The sequence below is a fragment of the Amphiprion ocellaris genome, chromosome 12, assembly GCF_022539595.1.
Source record: "Amphiprion ocellaris isolate individual 3 ecotype Okinawa chromosome 12, ASM2253959v1, whole genome shotgun sequence".
NCBI lineage: Eukaryota > Metazoa > Chordata > Actinopteri > Pomacentridae > Amphiprion > Amphiprion ocellaris.
In genome coordinates, this window is record NC_072777.1 from 19,763,923 (window position 1) to 19,787,198 (window position 23,276).

Consider the following 23,276-nt stretch of genomic DNA (forward strand, 5'->3'; position numbering starts at 1 on the left):
CACTGAAGTCTGCTGAACTCACCGTCATGAAACCAGTTAGATATTGACGTGTGCTCTGTAACATGATGTAGGAAGTAGCCATTAGAAGATTGTGTTCCTAAAGCGGGGATGTCAAACATACGGCGTGAGGGCCAAATCCGGCCCCCAGAGGGATGACTTTGCAAAGTGTAAAAATTACAGGGGTGAAAATGAATAGATACTGTGAAAACTTTTAAAGATATTGAACATTTTGCAGTATAGTCAGTCAGCACAGCAGCTTCATTACAAAGAGTTTGATTTGGTGGAACCCTATTGTTCATGTACTGCCACAACTTTTATATTTTCAATGTAGAAATTTAATACATCTACAAGACAGGAGGGCGACTTAACCCTCTTCCTAAGTTGTTCCCACTTTAGTTTATATGATGTTGGTTCAGGTGGTCAGGATTAACACACAGATGTGAAAATTTCTAGATCTTGACGTTGTTTCAATCATAAAGTAAAATACTATATGTTCCAAATACCTGAGACAGAATGTTTTGTGCCTTTGTAGATATTCTGTGATCTGTAAGTTGTAATGTGTAAATGATAAACTGAAGCATAATAATATATTGTTGAAATTGCACTTATTTTTCTTAGGAAATTTCAGTTTGTTCATAATGTTTTGTAAAAAGGTAGTTCAATAAATGTGAACATTTTTAGTGTACTTTTTTTGCACTAAAACAAAGGGGAGTATATGGAGTTGTGGTTATTCATAGGTTATTATGCTCTGATTTTACAGGTCTGGCCCACTTGAGAATGCATTAAAATGCCCCTGAACTAAAATGAATTTGACACCCCTGCACTAAAGAGATGCGTTTTTGCAACAATACAGCAATGAGTAAAGAGAGCAGTGTTTAAAATATTGTGCCGTTTTTTTTATTTTTGTGTAAAAATCACACAGCTGCTAGTTGACTCTGCAGAGATACAGTACATCCATGCAGTTAAACATCTAGGATCCCACAGCCAAGAGAGAAGGAATTAAATAGAATATTCTTTCGCTGTTAGTCAGCAATTAATGCAAATTTACATATGAGTCCAAAAGTGTGTATCATATACAATATACAAGACAGATCTGGGAGCAAATAGCATTCAAATCCCATCAAAGACTTCAGTAATGACTGATTGCTTCTGCCTGCCTGGATTGCATTTTGGGTTTAGGGATGAGGAGGGAGCTGTTGTGCTGGCAAACATCAATCAATCCCACTCGAAGGCGTTTAATAGGGTTTTAAATGGTATTAGTTCCAGGTCTGCAAACAACATAACACACGCACACACACGCACACATACACACCAAGTACATCATCGTCCTCAACAGCAGAAAAAAGAAGGCGAGCCTTGATACAACAAGGAAGAGAGGTCAGTCAGCCACCGTGGAAACCTGAACGCCAGTCGGGGGGAGTAAGGCTTTAGAAGAAGACTGATGCTTCACCAACACATAGGGACAAAACATTGATAAAAAAAAAAAAACAAAAAAAGTGACCAAACAAAATAAGACATTTAAGGACACGCTGGCACAAAAACCTTACAGTTTCCAATCTGTACTGTAGAAATAAAACTCAAGTGGTTCGTCCTGTTTTTCTTCTCATAGTATCTTTGTTTTTTTTTTTTTTAAATATATGCAAGAGATGAGAACAAACATGTAGGTTAAAAGTAAGCAAATAGGAACATAACAAATAAAAGTAATAATGAGGGAGGTGGGTGTGGGGGGAGGGAGTTCAGTTCAAAGTGCAGTTGGGTCATTCAGGTCTCCCATTCTGTTGACTGGTCTCCTGCTAAGCTTCATCTACACCCAGCAAGGATATTATCTTGCAGACTTCAGGTGAAACTGCCCTGATAAAAACACTGATCTGGAGTTTACTTCCCTCTGGAGCGGAAGCAGGGGGAAGCGGACCGCTTGTCAGTACCAAAAAAGGCAAAATGAGTCACAAACATACAGTAGATGGCGTTCTGGAAGATCTACGATACAAAAAACAGTATACTGTTCACACAGTTGCTACTATCATAGTACAAACAGCTAAGTATAGTTGGTCTATGAGGATGTATCGCCCATACTTGCATAGTGCTGACTGCCCGATTGGAAAACAGCTCAATTTTTAAGTCAACTCTACCTGCACCATCAGTTTGGATCTGAAGAGAAATCACAGGAAAACTTCTCCCTGATCAGCAACGTGATTCTTCATAAACGCTGCCTCCTGCAGTCAAGCAGCTGGAATATCTTTAAGCCTTTCAAATGAACGCCTGTTTAGACCAAATGCTATCCCAAACAGGTGAAGTTAAGATCGAAAATAACCGCAGCGTTCAAGAGTAAGAGATTAAAAAGTAAGCTGAAATGTGGAGCCACAGCAATGTTTCAAACAAAAATCAAGAAAACCTAGTAGGAAAGGAGAAGAGGTTGCATTTTTCCTCAAACACAGCCCAAGTAGAGGTGAGTGATAGTTCAGTCATTTGGCATAAAGTTAAACCATTCAGTCACAATCCTCAAACACTGTGTAACATTGAGAAAAGAAAACAGAAGACACAGCACTTCCATTCACTGCATCTACCACACACACACATACACACACATTTATATATGTAGTCTTGAAGGGGCAGTAATAAGAGGAAGGTGGGCTGAATTCATGTCACAGGATGAGTCAAAAAGCCTTCACCATGATGATTTAGCCATTAAAGGCCTCACACAAACATACACTCAGTCCTGACCACAAGTCACCCAGTATGTTTTACAAAGGAGGTGAACACACCAAACTCCATTCAAAAAAATGGCAATTTATTATACATTGCTCACTGGCCTCTATAGACTGTGGGCTTCCCTCTGTTTTCAAAGCCTCTTTCAAACAGTTTTGAAAAATAGTGGACAACCAAGGACAACCAGGTAGCAAATGTTCAGCAGAACAGACTATTTCTGACGATATTCGAAAAAAAAATACGACCTCCAAGCAGCTGACTATTGTCCAGTTTTCAATAGTATAGTATAAAAGCAGACTATACTATACTACTATAGTATACTATAGTAGTGAGATTTAAGGTACGGTTTTGAACATTTTGGGAAATAACTGGATTCACATTTTTTCACAGGAAGTTTTAGCCTACTTTTACGTGTGTGTGCACTTTAAATGAGTGAGACCAGACATGTTAATTGGTAACATTCAGAGGTATTCGTAGGTGTAATATTTATGTTGGAGAGAGCCGGTCTAGCTGTTTTCCCCTGCTTCCAGTCTTTAGGCTTAACTAGGCTAGGTATGTCCCAAATTGTTTAACAGTTCTTTAAATTTACCTGATATTTAAAGGGAGTTTGGTGCAGCAGTGTCAAGCATACTGACACTAGCCTCCAAGTAAGTCACTAAACAGGAACACAAATGCACGAACAATCACACACAAACAAGAAATACACTCTGCAATACACTCTTTCTTCTTCAGTCATTCAGAGAATAAAGTAATCAGACCCCAGCAGTTTGTCTTCAGACCAGACTCAAAGTTGAAGCGTCATGTCCAACACTCCTAACCGTCTCTCAGTTTGCTGTCATCCTCACCTTCACCTCTCTTTAGAAAAAATTGAAAAGTGCCAGTTTGTAAAATCCCCTCTTGTCGCCTCCTCCCACTGTGAGACTCTGCTCTCATGTCCATCCGGTTTATGATTCAGTGTGTGATTGAGCATGAGAGTTTTAACGGGACACCCTGCGGCAGGTCAGTGCCTCCGGGGCAAGTTGAGGTGATGGAAGGAGAAAAGAGGGGAGGGATGGAGGGGGGAGTCACATCGAGGGCCACAGCCTTGCTTCGGATGAACTAGAGCAGAGTTTTCCTCCATAGGTTGGTTAAAGATGAGAGAAAGGTCTGAGCTGCTCCAGCTGGACTTCCAGAGATATCCTCTCTTCAAGCAGGTCCTGCAAGAAAACAGCACAAAGTCACGGGTGAGACGTCTCCTATTTACCAAAACTACAAGTTGCTAATTTCCTCCATACCTTCAGCTGCTGCTGCAGTTCACTGTTCAGTCGTGCCAAAACTGTGTTTGTCTCCTTGTTCCTTCTGATTGAAGCTTGAATTGCCTTTTTGTCTTTTCCAACTGACCTAGAAACAGAAAGACATAAAAATTCAGCCACTAACAGTTACAACACCCTGAAAAGTCTTCTCAAACAGCGCTAGTGTCCTACCTGGGGATGGAGGGCTGAGTGGCCAGGACAGCAGCTATGACATTTGATTTCTGCGGACCGTGCTGCTCGTCCTCTGGTCGTAGCTCATCTTCAGACTTCAACCTCCGACGTACAGGTTTTGGTGGAGGAGCTAGTGGGCCAGAAGAGCCCTTCGTCTGATGGTAAAACAAAACAAAAAAAATATGACATTTCTTTACTGTTGATAAGTACGACTAGCTGTTTGCAAGGAAGCAGCTTTCAGGTTTCTGTTGTCGTTTTACAATGATTACACAAGACGTGACGTGCACTTCCACTATTTCCTCCCAGATGTGCAGTTGTAACTGAATTGTTGTATTGGATGATGTATTTAATTTTAAATTTTAAGATGCTGACGTACAGAGTTGACTGTAGCTGAGGCTCTCTCATCTGCTTGGCCATCGCTTTTCACTGTTCTTAAAGGGCCAGCACCCTCCGATGTCTTGTCCACCTGTGGACGCACACACAAAAACCTCACACAATGTTGTGCTAAACAGCATTCTGGCAGCTGAAGAAGTCTTCATCAATGTGCATCTTTTCTAATTCCCTATAGTGTGATCAGGACTTTGATTTTCTGACACCGCTATGCTCTCAGTTTACCAACATAATGGGAAAAAAATGAATTATAAGCAAAATAGCAAAGAGATTTAAATACTAAAGTGCTCTGTCCATCCTGAGATTTTTTATTAGAAGCTTCAAGCTTTGTTGCTTAATGACAAAAAGCAGAATATTCATCGAATACCATATAAATCAATATATAAATATTACAGGATTCAATCAGTGTAATTTGAAGTCCTAAAAGTGCAAAAAAAATTATGAAATGCTACAGAAGTAACGGTTACATTTATTGGTTGGAAAGTTCTCAAAGTATAACTGAAACTCTTCTGGTTGCGACATCATTAAACTTTAAGAAATCATTCAGGCATACAGATCAAATTTGTCAAAGAATACATTTTACATCCCTCTACCTATTATTATATGGAATATTTTATGACAAATAAATTTAAAAAATGGAATAAATAACTAGCACAGAATGGCTGTTGTTCACTAATACAGCAAATGGAATGAATATCTCATTAATTAACTTATTAATGCATAAATCAAACAAAAATCCATTTATACCGCAGGCCCAAACCACTGATTTACAACACTGCCTACAATGACAGACTTAGAGACACTAAAGTAATGGCTACCACTGTATAAGTGCTTTGGCAACATTCTGGAACACTGAAAAATTACATTATCTTGATGTATGCATCATTATAATGCCCAAGCCTGTCTGCAGAAAACAACCTACCTGTCCTGCCTCGCTGTGTTTATCGACCTCTGGCAGGCTGGAGGGCTGTTCAGAAGCAGCAAAGGCCTGAAACTGACTGAAGTCTGCAAAGTTTGGCTGCTGAGGAATCTGCTGTGGGGAGGTGGTGGTGAGCACCGCCCCACCTCCTGGCACACCTTCAGCCTCTACACGATGTCCAGTAAGTGGTACTGACGTCTAGGGATATGGCAGGAGAAGGCAGATGGGGGGTGACTTTTGACTATTGAAAGGTCAAAACCACAGGTGATGTCATTAACTGGTGAAGCACACAGACGCTGCAATATCCTCAGTTGTCTTACCTGTGTGGGTAGCGGTCGAGGAGGCACAGCAGGAGGGTAAGCTATCGTAGAGGGCTGAGGTTGTCCTGTAGCAGATGTGGCAGCGAAGGTGCGGTTCATGTCCAGAGACGAGGAACGAGAGTGGGAGGGGTGGGGGCGGGGTGGAGGGGGAGGCGGGGCTACCACCTTGAGAGCCTCTGGAGACGTACCCGACTGAGACCTGGACACAAACATTATGCTTCCAGATTTATGGAATGATACAAATTGTTATTCACAATGAGGACAGACGGTCAAAGACAGGATTCCCCTTCAAATCCATAAATGTCACCAACGGTGAGATGATGCCAGAGACCCAATAGATGAGGCAGTAACAATGTGAGAAATATGGTGGTTCTCACAGCAAACTGTCATTTCCAGTACTTGTCCAGTAAAAGAAAAGAACTCACCTTTGCCTGGTGATAGGCTCCTGGTCAGAGGTGAAGGAGTCTGAACTGCTGTAACCGTCACCTTCATGGAAATAACACAATCTGTAAACACTGGGTCAACCTACTGACCAATAAACCAAAAACTGTGCAACTCACAACAAAAGTATAGAAAGTAGAAAGTATATTGACACAACACACGTCAACTAGGAATTTATTACAATTCATAATGTGTTTAGAAAAGGGTGATTAATTGTTTGTTTTTTTTTGTTTTTTTTTTTATACAATGGTTAGTTATGACCTAAAAGAGAACCAAAAACATCTTCATCATAATTTTTGAAAAGATTAAAACTAACACATTAAGGACTGCACTGAGATCCAGCAGATCCCACAACACCCAACGCTAATCTCATGGGAAAGGGCAGTTTAAACTTTGAAGCTGGTGGGAGCAGGTGTTCAAAAAACAGAAACTACTCACCTACAGTGTTGGCGGCTACAAACTTCATAGAGGCAGGTAATTTGGCTTCTTCAGACAGTTCTGGAGGTTTAGTCAGCAGAGGACTGGTAGGGTGGTTGTGGTCTAAAGGTTTGAGAAATAACACGAAAGCTGAAATGTTAGTTGATTTCAATAAACATTAAAAATTAAAAGTTAGCAGTCTTGCTATCAGTTTTGACCGAAGGTGCTTTAGCAGCAACCAGATTTGCTGCTGTTGAAACTGGCAAAAAGATAATTCCACTGCATGTTCATGAATAAAAATTGCTGTGTAAATATGTTTAAAAAACAGGTCAGGTTTTGATTACTGATAATTAATGGAAACCTCTTGGATTGTTATATCTATCTGCAAAACTGAGTCTGCTATCACATCTGGATGTTTTCACACCATATCGGACTTTCCAAAATGTGCTGCCATGGATTCTTATACAACTTGCAGCTCATATTAGCTTTAAACCACAATGCACACATGCAATGACATCAGCAATTATAAACATGTAAGTCGGGATTGTATACAATCAGGCTCAATTCAATTCAACTCAATTCAATTCTATTTATATAGCGCCAATTACAGGTCAAATTGTCTCAAGACGCTTTACAGAACCCATATGCCTGGCTCGAGGCCAGAAGGCGTCTCACCGCTGCCAGTCCTCTTCAGCTCCATCTCCTGCATGTGAATCTTGCTGGGCGTCATCCGGATGGGAACAGGGTGGACGATGGCTGTGTCCTGGAGGACAGACAGAGACACAGAGGGTTAGACAGACAGAAATGCAAGGAGACAGACAGGTTTGACCGAAGGCGAAATGGTTTGTACTCATCAACAGTTTAATTTGTTAATAGTCTCCTGTGTAATGAGTCGGATAAATAACAGCTCTGTGTAATTCATCAAACACATACAAATTGAAGATTTGAATTTGTGAATGTTTCAGGCGTGTCATGTTCTAAAGGCTGATTCTTATTTTTTGCTTTAGAGGACTAATCTCAACTATTTGTAACTGTTGGCATTTCAAGAGTATAAACACAAACAAACTGTCCTCTTGGTTGCTTTATCTGAATATTCAAATTGAAATATCACAGTCATGTTGTTTCCCTATCCCCTCAAACTGGCCCTGGTGGTCAAAGACTCTCTCTGCATTTTGTTGTCATTTCTCCTTGCTTTAGTTTTTCTTCTTTGTGAAATGTCAGAAAGTCAGGCCAAAATATCTGTGGTTTTTCTAAAACACACTCAACCCGAAAGTGGCGAGAGTGACCAGGAGACTGCTGCTGATGGTAGGGAAGGTTCTACCCTGAGCAGTAGCAGCTCTCCTGCTGACACTGTTAGAGCTGCATCTCCTGACAAGCACAGGAGGGCAGCCTTTAACCCATCTATGCGGTCAAATAATAAACATTCCTGCCGGCTCTACAAGGTCAATATTGCTTAGGTTAGGAGAAAGGTAATTAAAAATGTACAGTTATTTTTGCTCTATGCAAGCACTTCGACTGCAATAAAACTGTAGTCCAGATATAACAAAAAATACCCAGCAGGGGGCCAGCTTTGGGCCCCCTGCACCAAATCAGTCGATCTAGGCGAAACATTGACTGTGATAACACAGGCACAATGTTTAACTCATTCAGACAGAACACAGGGCTCTAGGGACAGCCCATCTGTTAGATGGAGTGAGCCGTTTTGTTTATGCTCTTATGTGGAGCAAGAATATGTCTGTGTAGATCCTCAGTCATCCAGGACATTATAACCCTAACAGCTTCAATAGAAGACAACTGGACTTCTCGTTCTGGTTCTTACAGGTGTTTCCCCTCTCATCCAGGAGGCCTCCTCAAATCTACCTGAGTGGTAGGGAGTCCCAGGTATTTATTCTTGTCCCCAAATCACAAGGCTCAAGGACTGTTAAGGACTCACATGACTCAAGGTGTAAATAGGTGGAGAAACTACCTCGCAAAGGACAACTCAAGGTGGTGACACAGCTGAAAAACCCTGAGGAGGGATCACAGGACTGTGGTACAAACACCCAGTAAGTGGTGTCATGCACCATCTTCTCTGTGTACCAATGGCTGGAGCATCCCTCCCCAGGCAGTTTCACAACATTTCACACAGGGCCATGAGCTGTGCATTAGAGGAATACTTTGGACTTTCCACCAGTTAGTTAGAACTGAGAAAGCTTCTTGGGTGAGTAGTAAAGGGTTTTCAAGTACCAAAAACAGAAGTCCAGTGTCTCTCTACTAACGCATTCAGGTTTGTGTGTTAGGAGGAGGGTAATGTGAACACCTTATTTAAAAATAAACCATATCAACTGGCAAAAGAAAGGAAAAGATTGAAAGATTTGAAAGGTCCTGAAAATATGTTTTCTCAATCACCTTTGACCATCTTTTTTAAGTTTAGGTTATTCTAGAGTGGTTCTCTGTATTTGCTTTGTTTGTGCTCCTCACTGTTCACAAGAATATTACTCGTACCCTGTTGAGCACCAATCAGCAATTTTAAACAACACTTCAACATAAACTGTGTGGGCATTTGTAGGGCTGTTTTTTACCTTTTGTGTCTCTCCACTGTCATTAAACGTTGATTCAATCATGCTTATGCAGTGCCAATGAAGCAGGTAAGATCGGTGTTTGGGTGTTTAAATCTTAAATTAAGTCATTATAAATGTTTTTTTTGAATGTTATCTTTGATTGTCGTACATTTAATGGATATTTAATCTCATGGAGAAATACTGACTTACTCAAAACCATGTTTTGAGGAGATTTACATTTTATATTATTGGCTTTTCCGCTGGAGTTTCTGCCCAGGGTTACAGCGCGTTGAAAAGCAATCTAAAAAAGATGCACACTCTAGCAAAAAGGCAAACTGTGGTTGTCAATACTGTTCACCAGACTAATTGTGCAGAGCTATTCCACACTCAATTATTGCTGTAGAAAAATTATATTCTGCCAGTGTGACAAAAAAATCGCAAAGGACTTGGGACAGTTCAGCAGTAAATGACAAAGCACAGCAAAATTGAACACAAATTTTAGTACTTACAGCACTGACCATTTGTGGAAAAAATGTATCTCTGACAATCTGAAAATGCACTAGTGATTGGTGGATGTCACCATAGAAAAAAAAGTGAGGTCCAATAGAAGCTAAGCCAGCCAAATCACAACACACACTGCTGCTGCAGTGAACTGTACTTTGGAAGAACATCATGCACAGAGAGAGAGACGTAGAGAGAGACTGAGAGAGAGAGAGTGAAACGGCAGAGAGACCTAGAGAGGGTTAATGCCTGTTCATTAATGGTGAAACCATGCATACTAAGTGATTGACTTACAGGGTCAGCTGGTGCAATGTTAGAGTCAAATTGGGTCAGAGTTTGTGAGCTGGAGGAGCGCTCGCTAAACGTCTCCCACTGCTGCAGGAGACAGACAGACAGTGAGAAAAAAACATGTCAGTCAGCCAGTGCAGTGACATCACACATTTACAACATCAGTCTGAGCCTCTGTGGCAATGTGACTTCACCAGTCATCGCTGGATGACATGGTAACGTGACATCATCAGCAGACACAGAAACAAAACATCAGACATCACTGACTTTCATACAGAACCGCAGGCTACTGTCACAGTCCCAAGAAGTGAGAGAAGAGGTTCTGAATTATCAGTAAATATGTTTGATGATGAAGAGGATGGAGTGGCAGTCAAATCATGATGGATGAATGGATAAAGAAAGCGCAATTTGACCTTTATACCCTGAGCAATTAATGAAAATTAATCAAATGCAAACACAGCAAAAGCAAACAAGCACAGAGTTTGCAGTGTGTGTGAAACTACTACATAATGATCTTTTGTGTGCATGCTGGAACCTCATTGCTCTGGTTCATCTCTGGCCAGGCCTGGTTGAGTGAAGGCATGGAGGGAGACTTGTTGGGGGTCACCTCCACTGGCGATGCTGAGTATCCAACATCAGCAGTCGGCTCCGGGACTTCTGAATGCCACATTAGACACATGTTAGACTGACACATACGGATTTCAGACAAATGTGACAAATAACCTGCAACAGTCAAAACCCTTGGAGGCCCAAAACGCACAAATGGGTCTGAACAACATGTTATCCTAAGAAAAAAAGATGACTAAGAAAAATGTATCAAAGCAGAAGCTGTAGTAATGGGTACAATCATCAGAAGAGAATTCCTTGTGTGACATGCAGTTAAATAGAATCTAAGTTTTAAATCCAGATTTTTCATCAAAACCACCTAAGATATAGTGTTTATACTAAGTGTTACTCGAAAACAAAAAGTGTAAAACGTGCTTGATAAGATAAATGTTGTATGGTTCAAAGTAAATATACAGAGGAGCAAGTTGTCTGCAAGTCGTTCGAGGGTACATTAAGCATGGCAAAATATCTCTCTAGAGTTGATGTGCAGGGTAGTGTGAAACATGCAGGAGGAACAGGGGGCAAACAGCTTTTCTGACTGTCTGAAGTTTATCCCAAAAACTGCAGAATCCAAAGTGTAAAAACAGCATGTTTTTTTTACATTAAGTTATCTGCTGGACTATCTTTTGGTTGAGGACAGTGAGGCCCTGGAGTCTTTGCTATTCGACTTCAGGAGGATACTAGTAACTGGTTGCTATCAATGTTCTCATCCAATCATCAGCAATCAAGAAAAAAAGCAGCTTATCCCAAAATATTAAACAATTTATTTAAATATCAGAGGTTGACTTGTTGCTTCTGCACCAAACGGCAGCTGAAATAAAGGAATTCATATTTAAAGATTAAAAATGTAGAGGGGAAAGAAAAGTTTAGAAACCCTCATATGCACTGCCACTCGTTGCCAGATGGTCATGGTAAGCTTTTGTTTTACCCATAAACATAAATTATTAGAACTACTAGAGCTATGACCATTGTCAACAAATTGCAATTTGGTAATTTGCAATTTGTAAAAAGAGAGTATTTTCCTGTACACTTTAGAGGACACAATGTCATCAGCAGGTGTGGATAAAACATTTTTAGCGAGCACTATAAATAGCAATGATATACAACTATATTTAACTACCCACGGCTAAAAATATGAAACCACAACTGTTTCAATTTTTGTCTTTTGAAAATATTAAAATAAAATATTAAAATAAAATATTTATTTAAAAAAAAAAAATTTTTTTTTATATATATATATATATATATATATATATAGAGAGAGAGAGAGAGAGAGAGAGAGAGAGAGAGAGACACTATATTATAAATATATATTAAAAATTAGCTACATAAAACTAAAAATACTCTTTCTTTGCAGTTTTGCCATTGCTGTATATGTACTAACAAAGTAACTACTGAAAAAATAACAAACATGCTAGTTATGTCACACTAAGAGGAAGAAGAAATATGAGCCACCTCCATGGAAAATACAGTCCACTCAAAATCAATTAACTCCTACAATAATGTAAAGTTTTCAAACTGTTGTCAGTGCCGTAACCTCACAAGGTTCACAGGTCTAAATTTGGGAAGTTTGGAGAAAGTGAGAAACTGAGAAATGTGAGCTTGTGTACCTGCTGAATCATCCAGGTCAATCAGCTTTGGCATGAGGCTCTCAGGCAGCTTCTCTGGGAGGTCATAGCCATTCTTCCTGGCTACAACCAGGTGAAAGGCGGCACAGAACTCATCCAAGGTCAATGCTCCGTCTTTATCAAAGTCTGACAGCTCCCTTCAAAACACACATTAGCAGGCGTCACAATGGTAACGGAAGCTTCAGCAGCAAGATTATTATATCTCTTAGTACAGCTGCCTTTCAGTCTAGATGGCACAGTGACACAGTGGTTAGATTCAGAACATCCGTCTCACAGAAACAAGGTTCTGGGTTTGAACCTGCTGGTCAGCTGGGGCCTTTCTGTGTGACTGTATGTTCTCCCTGTACCTTTGCTGGTTTTCATTCTTTCACAATTCAAAGACAAGCATAGCAGGCTAATAGTTGACTCTGAAGTGGCCATAAGTGTGAGCATGCATAGTTGTCTGTCTATTTGTGTTAGCTCTGTGAAGGACTGGAGACATTTCCAGAGTGTACCTGCCTCTTGCCCAGTGTCAGCTGGGGTAGGCTCTACCTCTCTGCAAACCTCAACAGGGTAAAGCAGGTGTAACTAATGTATGGATGCCTTTAATTTTAATTTTGTCTACATGTGGGCAGGAAGTATATGCATATAGACCATTTATACAAACAAAATCCATTCTACCCAGCCCTTAGTTCTCAGAATTAGTGATACTTGTAGTAGTGTGTCCAACTCAAAACAGGTAGTGACAAATGCAATTGCTGTCTTCTACACAAATAATTCTGTAAGAATTGTAAAAAGCGTGCAGCAACTGGTTTTGATTTGCAGCAATAAACTGTGCAATTTTCCAGGAACATGCTACTTCTCTTTAAAATACTGGCCAACTGCTACACTTTGATTTAACAAATATGCAGTGAGACAAAACTTTGTACTAATTAGATAAGTGACTGTACTGTAACAAAATGAGGATTCTTCTCCATGTCATATCACATACCAGCTGTAAAACAGTAGGTTGTACAGACTAACTGATCAATTTCGCTACACTGTGACAATCCACCTTCAAAGTAAAGAAATCCCTCGAGCTTCTCAGCCGTCTTCTATCTTTAACTTTAACTGCCATGCACTGTACTCCACTACCAACAAATGAACTAAATTAAGACAGTTGCACAACAGCCTTTACTAGCGCTCTATATCAAAGCAAACAATTATCAAATTAGGAAATTTTGTAAACACTTTCATTCTGCCCTAACATACACATACATATTAACATATGCAACGTGTGCCTAACTGTCAAGTCCTTTCAGGTGGCTCAAACATTTACACTGTACACATAAATCTCCGACAAACTAACACAGCAAAGACAGTAACTGACAGAACAGTGAGGACTTACCAAATATGTGACAACTCTAAAATTGGTAGTTTTGATTTGGTGAAGAATTCTTTTGCTGCTGAACCTGAAACATACAGAAATAGAGTAAGGACTGTTTAAACAACCTTTGTTTATCCTCATTCGCTAGCTTTCTCTGGTTATGTCTGCTTTTTCCTACCTGGTATGAAACCAGTGAGGTCAGGCTGAATAGTTTTAAACTGGTTAATGTAATACTGTCGCTGCTCATCTGTGATCTTCCATGGATCATCGTAGGTACTGGACTGTCGCTGGATCTCATTGGTCGTTGCAGCTGAGGCCACTGTTCGTATCGTTGTGCTTTCCTACAGGAAAACATAGAGTACATTGACAGAAAAATCAAGATACATTCAAAGAAATGTATAATTGACTATATTAGCTAAGCAAAACCGGGTGAGTAAAACTGCTCTGTAAAACTTTTGTTATACAAACACATAATTCAAGGAAAAACAAACATATAATTCAGGGAAATTACAATACTAAATTGTAATAGTACAGAACACAAAATTGATGGCAGCATGTTTAGGTCAGAATAACAATAATATGATACTAGAAACTAAAAATGTTAACAACGCCTTCCTAAACTTTGGCACTGACTATAAAGACCTTTGCCTGAGCAATGTCACACAAACTGCTCGAGTTTCAGTCCAGCAGTCCTGGCAGATAAAGCACTGATATAAAATGCTGTGTGATGTTTGAGACATAACTGCAGTTGTTTACGATAATGTGTGCAGTCATTCTCATAACTCATTAATCTACATTTAGTGCCTGTAGAATTGTATCACCCACTCTAGTTCTGCATCCTGGTTATGGATGGGTATTGCTAAGATGTTATTTGGGTAAATAAGAAATGCAATGCAAGACAGGCAATCAAAATGTGCATGTCTGCCTGTATGTGCTGAACTTTCTCTCTTACATGCATGATACTGTACTTGTGTCAATGTGCATTGTCAGTATTGACTCTAATGAAGTGTACCAACACTTTTGAACATTTACTTCTCTCCACCATTGTCATCAAGTGTGTGTGTGTGTGTGTGTGTGTGTCCCGAGTGACAACGCACACTCTTACTATGTCACACTCTCTGTTTCACTCTCTGTCTGATAGTGGTAGAACTTAGCTGTACAACCCGCTGAACTGAGGGAGGACGAATACAGATTTGTTTTTGATTTAAAATGAATCTCAAATAATTCTAAGCATTAAAACACATTTATAGTGATAATGACTGAGCTTTAATTTAAATTACAATCCAACCAACTTTGTTGACACAACGGTAAAAAAAAACATGGGGTATGTTTGCACAGTAAAGCTATGTTGCTGCCCCAGGAAGTTAGCTGAACAAAAGGGAACTTTTTTTGAAATAGAAGCATAACACCGCCCTACCTGGACTGACGAGGGATGCATTGCTGGGAGAGTGCTGGATGGTGGTGTGTCTGCTGTAAAACTGACCCAACTTTCCTGACCTGGAGGTGGAGGTGAGTGGGATGACCACATGCCATCACCAGTCACTGGACCTGGAAGACGAAAGTCAAGAAAGTTTACCTTAAAACATTACATTTCATACATTGTGCAGAAAGTACTGTTTTCATACTATCATTTTTTTTGTTGAATATCTAAACCAACTTTATGTGCTGACAAAAGCAGGGCACAAGTCATGTGAGGTCTACTTTGTTCCTCTAATGACTAACTGCAGCAAACTGTATTAACAACATCTACAAGCTGCAAACACCAGGAAGTAACACAAACACAACTGATGTGTTTCACATGCTAACTCTATCACTTATCACTATCTAATAGTAACTTGTGTAACACATCTGTCACTTTTTTCAAAATAGATTGGTGATATCATCATCATAATTTGTGGACATATTCCCCTGTAAAGAATTACGTCTATGTAAGAAAACATTATTATTCAGCTTGTGGCCTCTTCCTACTGACTTTAAAGCTGAAGAACTTTTAGATATAAATGAACATCCAAGCCACAGAAGTTCACACAACACAGAATAAGACTGTCAGTGCCAGGTAAATCTCTCAGTATTTCACAGTATAGCTAAGTTTTTAATATGGGTTCTGTAGTGAAATTCCTATGAAGGTAAATTCTGCTTTATGTCCACCAGCAATGACTGCTTTGCCAGAAATGAACAGGGGAGAAACCATGGAGACAGAGTAGGCTACAGCATCTAAGACTATTGTGGAGTCTATGATAGAAAAACCAAGTAAGTGAAGAAATTACTACTGAGCAGCAGATCAGTGGATGTTACCCGTTTGTGGTTCTCTGAACTGCGTCCACACAGCTCCAGTTGCAGCCACGACTGGTTGTCTGTCTGCATTTCCTCCACTGTGTTGCCTCTTGTGTTTCCTCCAGGAGTGAGGGGACGTGGGGGGAGACTGATGAGGCGAGACCACCGGGGATGTTGGTTCGGGCTGGTAACACATGGAAAAACAATCACACTCTTGGAACATATATGTAGAATAAACAAGATATTCAGTAGACATATAAGAAAAATGCAGTATTTTATACAGAAACCAATAAGAACGATGAGTTTGAGTAACAAAAAGTAATTTGAGCTACAAGTAATAAAACATCTTCAGGAAACAGCAGCACTCCAGCAGCAGAAATATAAGGGGTGTGTACGATATTGTGAAGTATGTTTGTAAAAGTCATTACTTTCATTTACTGTGTGTGCCCATATATATTTTTATATATATATTTTATATTTTACATATATATATATATATATATATATATATATATAGATATATAGATAGATAGATAGATAGATAGATAGATAGATAGATAGATAGATAGATAGAGAGAGAGAGAGAGAGAGAGAGAGAGAGAGAGAGAGAGAGAGAGAGAGAGAGAGAGAGAGAGAGAGAGAGAGAGAGAGAGAGAGACGCATATATATATATATATAGAGAGAGAGAGAGAGAGAGCCGCAAAGAAGTGATATGATCTCTCCTGTTATCATGTATGTTTGAGTCTTGGAGGAAGACAGGCAAACATGGTAGAGTGGTATAAACTATTAGCAAGTTCAAAGTGCTAGTAGTTATGACAGAGTCCTGTCCACAAGGGACAGTAAAGTTACCGACCTGTGGTTCTATGCTAGGTGCTAGTGGCTGGATGACCTCGTGGACCGGAAGTGAAGTGGATGAGGGGGGACCTTTCTTGTTCTGGTGGCCCCTGCCCGGGGGTCTGGGTATTACTGCAGCACCTGGGGCTGGGTACAAGCCCTGGCTGTCTGTATCCTGGTACAGTGCAGCATGTCTCGCCTCTGCCTCGTTCTTCCCCACCACAAACCTGGGCAGCGGCAGGTCCTTGACTGGTGAGAGACACACTAAAGTCAGGTGACATAACATACTAATCTTGATAATCAAATCACTTTCTAGTGAACTACAATTGTCAGATACCATGAGTCTACGATGTTTATTTTGCTAATGTGTTTCCCTCATTTGATTCTACCTCAGTTGCTGATTCTCAGCATTTCCCGGATTGCCTAAAGTAGGATTATACATTTGCTGCTATCAGCTGGCGTTGTATGGCTTGTAAAGAGTGACAGCTGTATAATGAGAACTAACAGTATAAGTTATTGCTTTCAGAAAGGGTTGCTTCCTCAATATGAAGACGTTGATTGTTGATCTACCCAACATATCACTGTGCAGTAAATACTGCATTTGTCTTCTCCATAGTGGAGTGACAGATGATGTTAACTGTCAGAGCAAAATATAGAAATTTTACATCTGATGTACATAACTGAAAACATCTAGTATAGCTCTTGTCTGTATACAAATTTTGGAAATCTGTGTTACAAAATAAATGACAAAACCACAAGAATAAAATAAGCAAGCAAGAAATTGGTAATCCAGATGTGCTTCAAAGAGGTCAGATGTAAAGAGTATATGATGACTGGAGAGCTATCATTTAAAGGAAGTGACTTGTCATGGACTGTAACCATGGGGATGTCAAACAATGTGGACTCCTAAAATTCAAAAACCTCTGTGTTGTACTAGATTCTTATACATCTGTAATCTGAAGGGAGTCTAGTGGGCATATGAAGCCCAACCAATGTTTAAATTTTGATACTGATACCAACACATATTTTCAAGAGTTTAAAAACAGCCATATATCAGTTTTTAAAGAGCTCAATAAAATATCAATAGAATCTGTTTTTTAAAGAATTATGAGTAACATACAAACTGGGACAAATTGTACCTGAAAATGAATTCATCAGTGCTTTCTAGTAAACAAACTGAATCTCAAAGGCGCCTCCTTTGGCGCCTAGTTAGCGAACATATACACTACCATTCAAAAGTTTGAGGTCACCTAGGCAATTTCATGTTTTCCATGAAAACTCACACTTTCATTCATGTGCTAACATAATTGCACAAGGGCTTTCTAATCATCAATTAGCCTTTCAACACCATTAGCTAACACAATGTACCATTAGAACACAGGAGTGATGGTTGCTGGAAATGTTCCTCTGTACCTCTATGTAGGTATTCTATTAAAAATCAGCCGTTTTCAGCTAGAATAGTCATTTACCACATTAACAATGTCTAGACTGTATTTCTGATTCATTTAATGTTATCTTCACTGACAAAGCTGCTTTTCTTTCAAAACTAAGTACATATCTAAGTGACCCCAAACTTTTGAATGGTAGTGTATACAGACATAAGCAATATCTGGCAGTGAAAGGATTCAGCAATAAACTGATCAGCAGAAAGAAAATTAACTACCAAGTGTTTCAATATTCAGTCAGTGTTTTTAGTTTTTTTAGCAAAACGCTATTTATTGGTTTCAGTGTCTCATATGATAAATGATAGTATATCAAGTATCTTTCACTTTCTAATGTTTGAAGCTGCAAAATCAGCACTTTAAGGACATTAATTTGTAATATTGTGAAGAACATTACACAATGTTTTGAATCAATTATCATCATTAAGGAATTTAAAATCATTATGGAATTTCATTGCACCGCTTATAATGACAATAAAGCTTCTGAATCTTAATTAATTACAGGCCCATAACCCACTAAAAATATCCATTTTGAAAAGACAGGTGTATTGATCTGGACTGTCGTTAAGTAAACAGTAAAGACACAACAACTGAATCAACATTATCGCTATATTCTATGAATAGAGTTTTTCCTGAATGCGCATCATTCACGCATGAAAGCTTCAGCTCCTGCAACAACATTCAGCATTTTGGCACAATCGTGGTGACTTCAGGCTTTCTGAGAGCACAGAGTAAACTTTTTTTTTTTTTTTTTTTTTTTAAACCAAATCCTATCAGGAATTACCTGTCAACTGGTGGGATAGCAACAACTTTAAAAAATTAAAAGTTCAAACATCCCTAAACCTAACAACCATCGTGTTGTGCATTCTGTTCATTTTGCTAGGAGGAAGTGGCCTCTGAGCTTCCTTATGTTTTAATCAAATTATGAAATCCTTTCAGGATGTTGCAATATTTCAGGCGAAACAAGTAAAATTGTACAGTGAGTGACTGTCACATCTTCCTGGTGACACCAGAGACAAACACAAAAACACTGTTTTGGCATTAAACCCTCCAGGGTTTAGAATACAAACAGTATTTGGTTAAGATACATAGAAAACCAGCTGAAACAGCTTTCGCTGGCCCAGTCATCTAGTAACAAAAATATTAGGATATCAGCTGCACAGAATGGACAGTAATTTTTTCTGTGCACAAACATAATCAGCAATTTGGGGTCATCCTGTTTTTCATTTACGATGATGTTTTTATTGACAACACGTTAAAGCATCTATAAGGTTTAATTAAGGATTCTCAAAAACGTCTCATTTTAAAACTGATTTCAAAGGCCTCAGCTCATGTGTTTCTTAGGCTTAGTAGCACAGTCTGTACAGATTATAAGACCTCCATATTTGTTGGGCATCAAGAAAAGACGGCATGCACTTTCCAGTAACACATATACATGAGAAATGCAACATGCATCATGTTTATACATGTTTGGGCCTTTTCCAAGAAGCTGGAAAATTTAAATGTTTCATACAATATTTTTTTAACTTAGTCTTTCATAATAATCCGGAGTCAAAATCATTTTTTCTTGCTAAAACTCTGACTACACAATTTCCTATTTAGAAGGACAACAGACAACTGGCTTTGTTCCAATAGATGACCCTTAAGATTCAGTAAGCTGTCACTTAGAAAATAAAAGATTTTAACCTCCTTCGTATAGCAAAAATCGAAAATTAAAAAGAGAAGTCCAAAAGCATTTGCCAGAGCTGTTACGTGATGGTGTTATTTGGTAATCTGTGCCCGTAAGATCAGGGAAGAGAGCAGGCCAAAAAGGTGCCAGACAGTGACAAGGATTGAATTCAATTTTGAACTCACCCGAGTTGAGGCTTTCCACCCTCAGGGGCAGCCCTGACTGGGCGATGGCAATGAGCTTCAAAGCAATGTAGAACTGGCTCCGTCCGAAGTGACCCAGCCGAGTGGCTCCACATAGCTCTGTGATCTAAACCCACGCACAAGGGCAAACATTTAGCAACAGTGTTTTCATCTGAAAATCTGATACCAACCACAACTGATCAAAACAACAGAGCTGGTCTTATACGGGAAACAAACCATAAAGACAATAAACAACACATGACTAACATTTTAGGGTATGCTTCTACGATTGGATTCCTGCATCGTGATCAAACACAACACTGTAAACACTGACATGTACTTGCTTTAGGTCACCAGTACACAAGCAACAGTCTCATTTGCTGTGTTTACTGGCAGACGCTCAATGAGTCTAGACAGTAATAAGCCAGATTATCACATAGTTTGTTGTGCTGTACATCATACTGAGCAGGTTCATAATGGCAAATAGGGTAGCACAAGAGAGCTACTTGAAATGTGCACTTTTCTATACAGGAGATAGTGTGGTTACATGAAGCTGAGCAACATAACTACATCTGAAACCTGTGGATGTTATTAAAGTTCACAGCAGTATGCTAACTCATGAAGTGTGAGTCCAACAGCACTGAGAGCCACACCACCACCGGCTGCCACAGCTGACTGATCCCTTTCTTGCTGACAAAGGACTTAATGTGAGTATGTGTGGATACAAAGCACCAGTCACTTTTCTCAGCCTGTTACAACATGACACTGTAGCTGTATGTGTCTCACAGGGCAGCAGAGTGTTCACTGTAGATTTTGAAAGTGGAGGATTACAAGGCTGCCTAATTCTTTCACCACACAGCTCCCCTTGTTGACCTTGAAAAGGATGCTGACTCACAAACTGCAAATATTGGCCTGCTGAGAGACCTGGAGTCACAAGAATGAGCTGCTGCAGTTTAACTGGCTGCTCATGACTCGCAGTTAACAGAACGGGCAGGGATCTGCTTCAGATGGGATTATCAGTGGTGTAACCATAACATGAATACTGCAACTTGACTATAAACTAATGTAATAGAGGGATAATACGTATTTATAAAGTCTGTGTAAGGAACAGACTGTCAGGGTACATAGTAACTGTTATAAATCACATTGACTAGTAGTCAATGTGGCACTGGCTCTGCATTTCCACCATGTCAGTTCAGCTCAGTGACTAACACAAAGGCAGATGTTCATAGAGCCAGAGGACAGGAAAGAGTGGGCTGTAATATGAAGCAAAGGGCTAATGAGCACGTTGTTTCTTATATATTGGACGTTTATCAACACATACCCACAAACGAAAACCATGGGCAGTTATACCAGCTTCCCTTTTATGTATAAAATGTCAGGTAGAGCCTCATTTTTCAGCTCTGGTTAACTATGTGACTTGGCTGCCTACTCTCTTTGGCTACGGCTAACATTAGCCAGAAGAAGGTGTGTCTCTTTTGCTGCGCAGCATTGCTAACTACCCAGGCTAACCACTGCTAAAGTGGATGACAGGTCAGCTCTAAGAACCAGCCAACTTTACCATTTATCCATTAACAGCGCCTCGCTTCGTTCTCAGTCTCACAGTCTAATGTTAAGTTTGAAAACTGGTACTTGCTAAAGCTAGCTTACCTGCAGGACAACTTCGCTGGGTAGCTGGGCCGCCCGGAAAAGGTCAAGAACTCTTCCATTGGAAGCCACTTTCTTGGTGTTGTCCGTGTCGCAGTAAACGAACAAATCCGAGTAATATTTCTGCTCGACATCACTCAGCGTTAGACTTTCCATCGTAGTACCAATTGACCCTGAAAAGCAGACTAGTTGGCTGTTGATTAGCCCTTAGCCAATGGCTGGGGCAGGATCCAAAAATGGGCGAGACTTCAGAATCCCAACTTAGCTAGTGCCGAGCTAACGTTAAGGGTTAGCAGTAATAATGTTCAATAGGCGCCGTGTCGACTTGTTGTCGTGTGCTCCCAGTCTCTGTAAAGGTTCAGAATACTGTCTACTGACCCAGAGCACACATCCTAGCCCGAAGATACAAATAAGGAATGCTTTCACACAGTTAACCACTAAGTTAACTTGTTGGGCCAGCCAAGCCAAGTAGCCAACAGCTGGCTAGTAGTGCTGCGAGCTAACAGCTACCTTCAATCAAAGTCAGCGGCACTAACGTTAGGCTAACTAGCAAGTCGCAAAGTGCGTCCACCTCCTCAACCCGGACATCTATCGCGTTAATCTCAATGTGAAGCACTTCTTCTCCCTATAATCTGGCGTAGGATGGAGCTTCTACGTTTAGCTGGAAACAAATTCCTCTGCGGGGCCGTTAGAAGTAAAGTTTCAGGGTCTTTGGGTTCCTTCCTCTAGTAATCATAGCCGCCATTCCTGCCACTAGCGTCAAGTCAGCCCGAGTCAGCGCAGGACTTCCGGTACGACTTTCCAAATTAAAACACGTGGTGACGTTACACAGTTTAGTCAAAATCACAAGTGTTATTAGAATCTCTACACACTGGGGATTTAGCACAGGGTTAATTCAAGTTATGATAGTATTACAATAGTTACAATAGTATTACAGTGAGTGATGATAGCTAGACCACTGGTTCTCAAACTATGTGCCATAGAATTAATTTAATAATGATGATTTATTTTTATAAGTAAAGGTGTGTGTTAGAATTACTTGTTTTTATGAATTGTATTTAGTAGTAGTATGGGTGACTAGCCCTTTAAATAATCCAGAAGAATTGTTGGAGGTGCTGGTGGGGGGAAAAAGTTCACACATAAAGTCCTATGACACAAGACCCCAAATAAAAAATGACTAATATTCCTAACAAACCTGCTGACTGTGTTACTGCCAAAAACATAATGAGACCAGTCTCATTATCTAATTTTTCAAACTACAGCAACTTATAATAAAAATAAAATATAAAGCAATAAGGATGCTTTTCTTTCAATCTTATTCAGCTACCCATTGACATATTTTGTTAATTATTTATCAGATGTTATGGGGATCACCCACAATAATTTCACTGTTGTGAAAAATCTCAAAAAAGTAATGTAAATAGAAAAGTACTGTCCTGGCATTTTCAACCAGCTGTATCAGATTATTTTTGAGGGCTTTAACACGTCTTAGGAAGAACAGATGAATAGATCCAGAGCTACTTTTTCACAATTCTTATTTTTGTGAAACAAAAAAAAAAGGGGGGGGGGCGGTCTTCGCATATTACACACTAGGTAATGTTCCAGCATAAAAAAATGTTTTTCAGTCAGTCTCACATTAGTGTGTCGTTTTTTTATGCATAAAG

General features: G+C 39.7%; 1 protein-coding gene across 2 annotated transcripts; it reads right to left on the reverse strand.

Moving 5' to 3' along the window:
* Positions 1-1,613: 1,613 nt before the first annotated feature.
* reps1 (RALBP1 associated Eps domain containing 1) lies at positions 1,614-22,383 on the reverse strand. Of its 2 annotated transcripts, XM_023299707.3 has the most exons (19): positions 21,616-22,383; positions 19,969-20,092; positions 16,692-16,921; positions 15,860-16,022; positions 14,982-15,112; positions 13,743-13,905; positions 13,586-13,649; positions 12,202-12,356; positions 10,521-10,642; positions 9,992-10,072; positions 7,332-7,419; positions 6,678-6,779; positions 6,224-6,284; positions 5,799-5,997; positions 5,482-5,676; positions 4,546-4,635; positions 4,170-4,324; positions 3,981-4,086; positions 1,614-3,902 (listed from the first exon to the last, which is right to left on the reverse strand). In XM_023299707.3, the coding sequence occupies exons 1-19, from the start codon at positions 21,766-21,768 to the stop codon at positions 3,834-3,836; spliced, it is 2,451 nt and encodes an 816-aa protein (XP_023155475.1). In that variant the 5' UTR covers positions 21,769-22,383; the 3' UTR covers positions 1,614-3,833. The 2 variants fall into 2 exon arrangements, with proteins under 2 accessions (XP_023155475.1, XP_023155477.1); XM_023299709.3 differs by lacking the exon at positions 9,992-10,072.
* Between the last annotated feature and the right edge of the window lie 893 nt (positions 22,384-23,276).

Excerpts from the sequence above, each read along its gene's own strand:
- reps1 (XM_023299707.3), bottom strand. The coding sequence starts at position 21,768 with ATGGAAAGTCTAACGCTGAGTGATGTCGAGCAGAAATATTACTCGGAT. Across the intron at positions 16,023-16,691 it reads CACCTAGCATAGAACCACAG|CCCGAACCAACATCCCCGGT; the intron begins GTCGGTAACTTT and ends ATGTGTTACCAG. Across the intron at positions 15,113-15,859 it reads GTTCAGAGAACCACAAACGG|GTCCAGTGACTGGTGATGGC; the intron begins GTAACATCCACT and ends TTCGTCTTCCAG.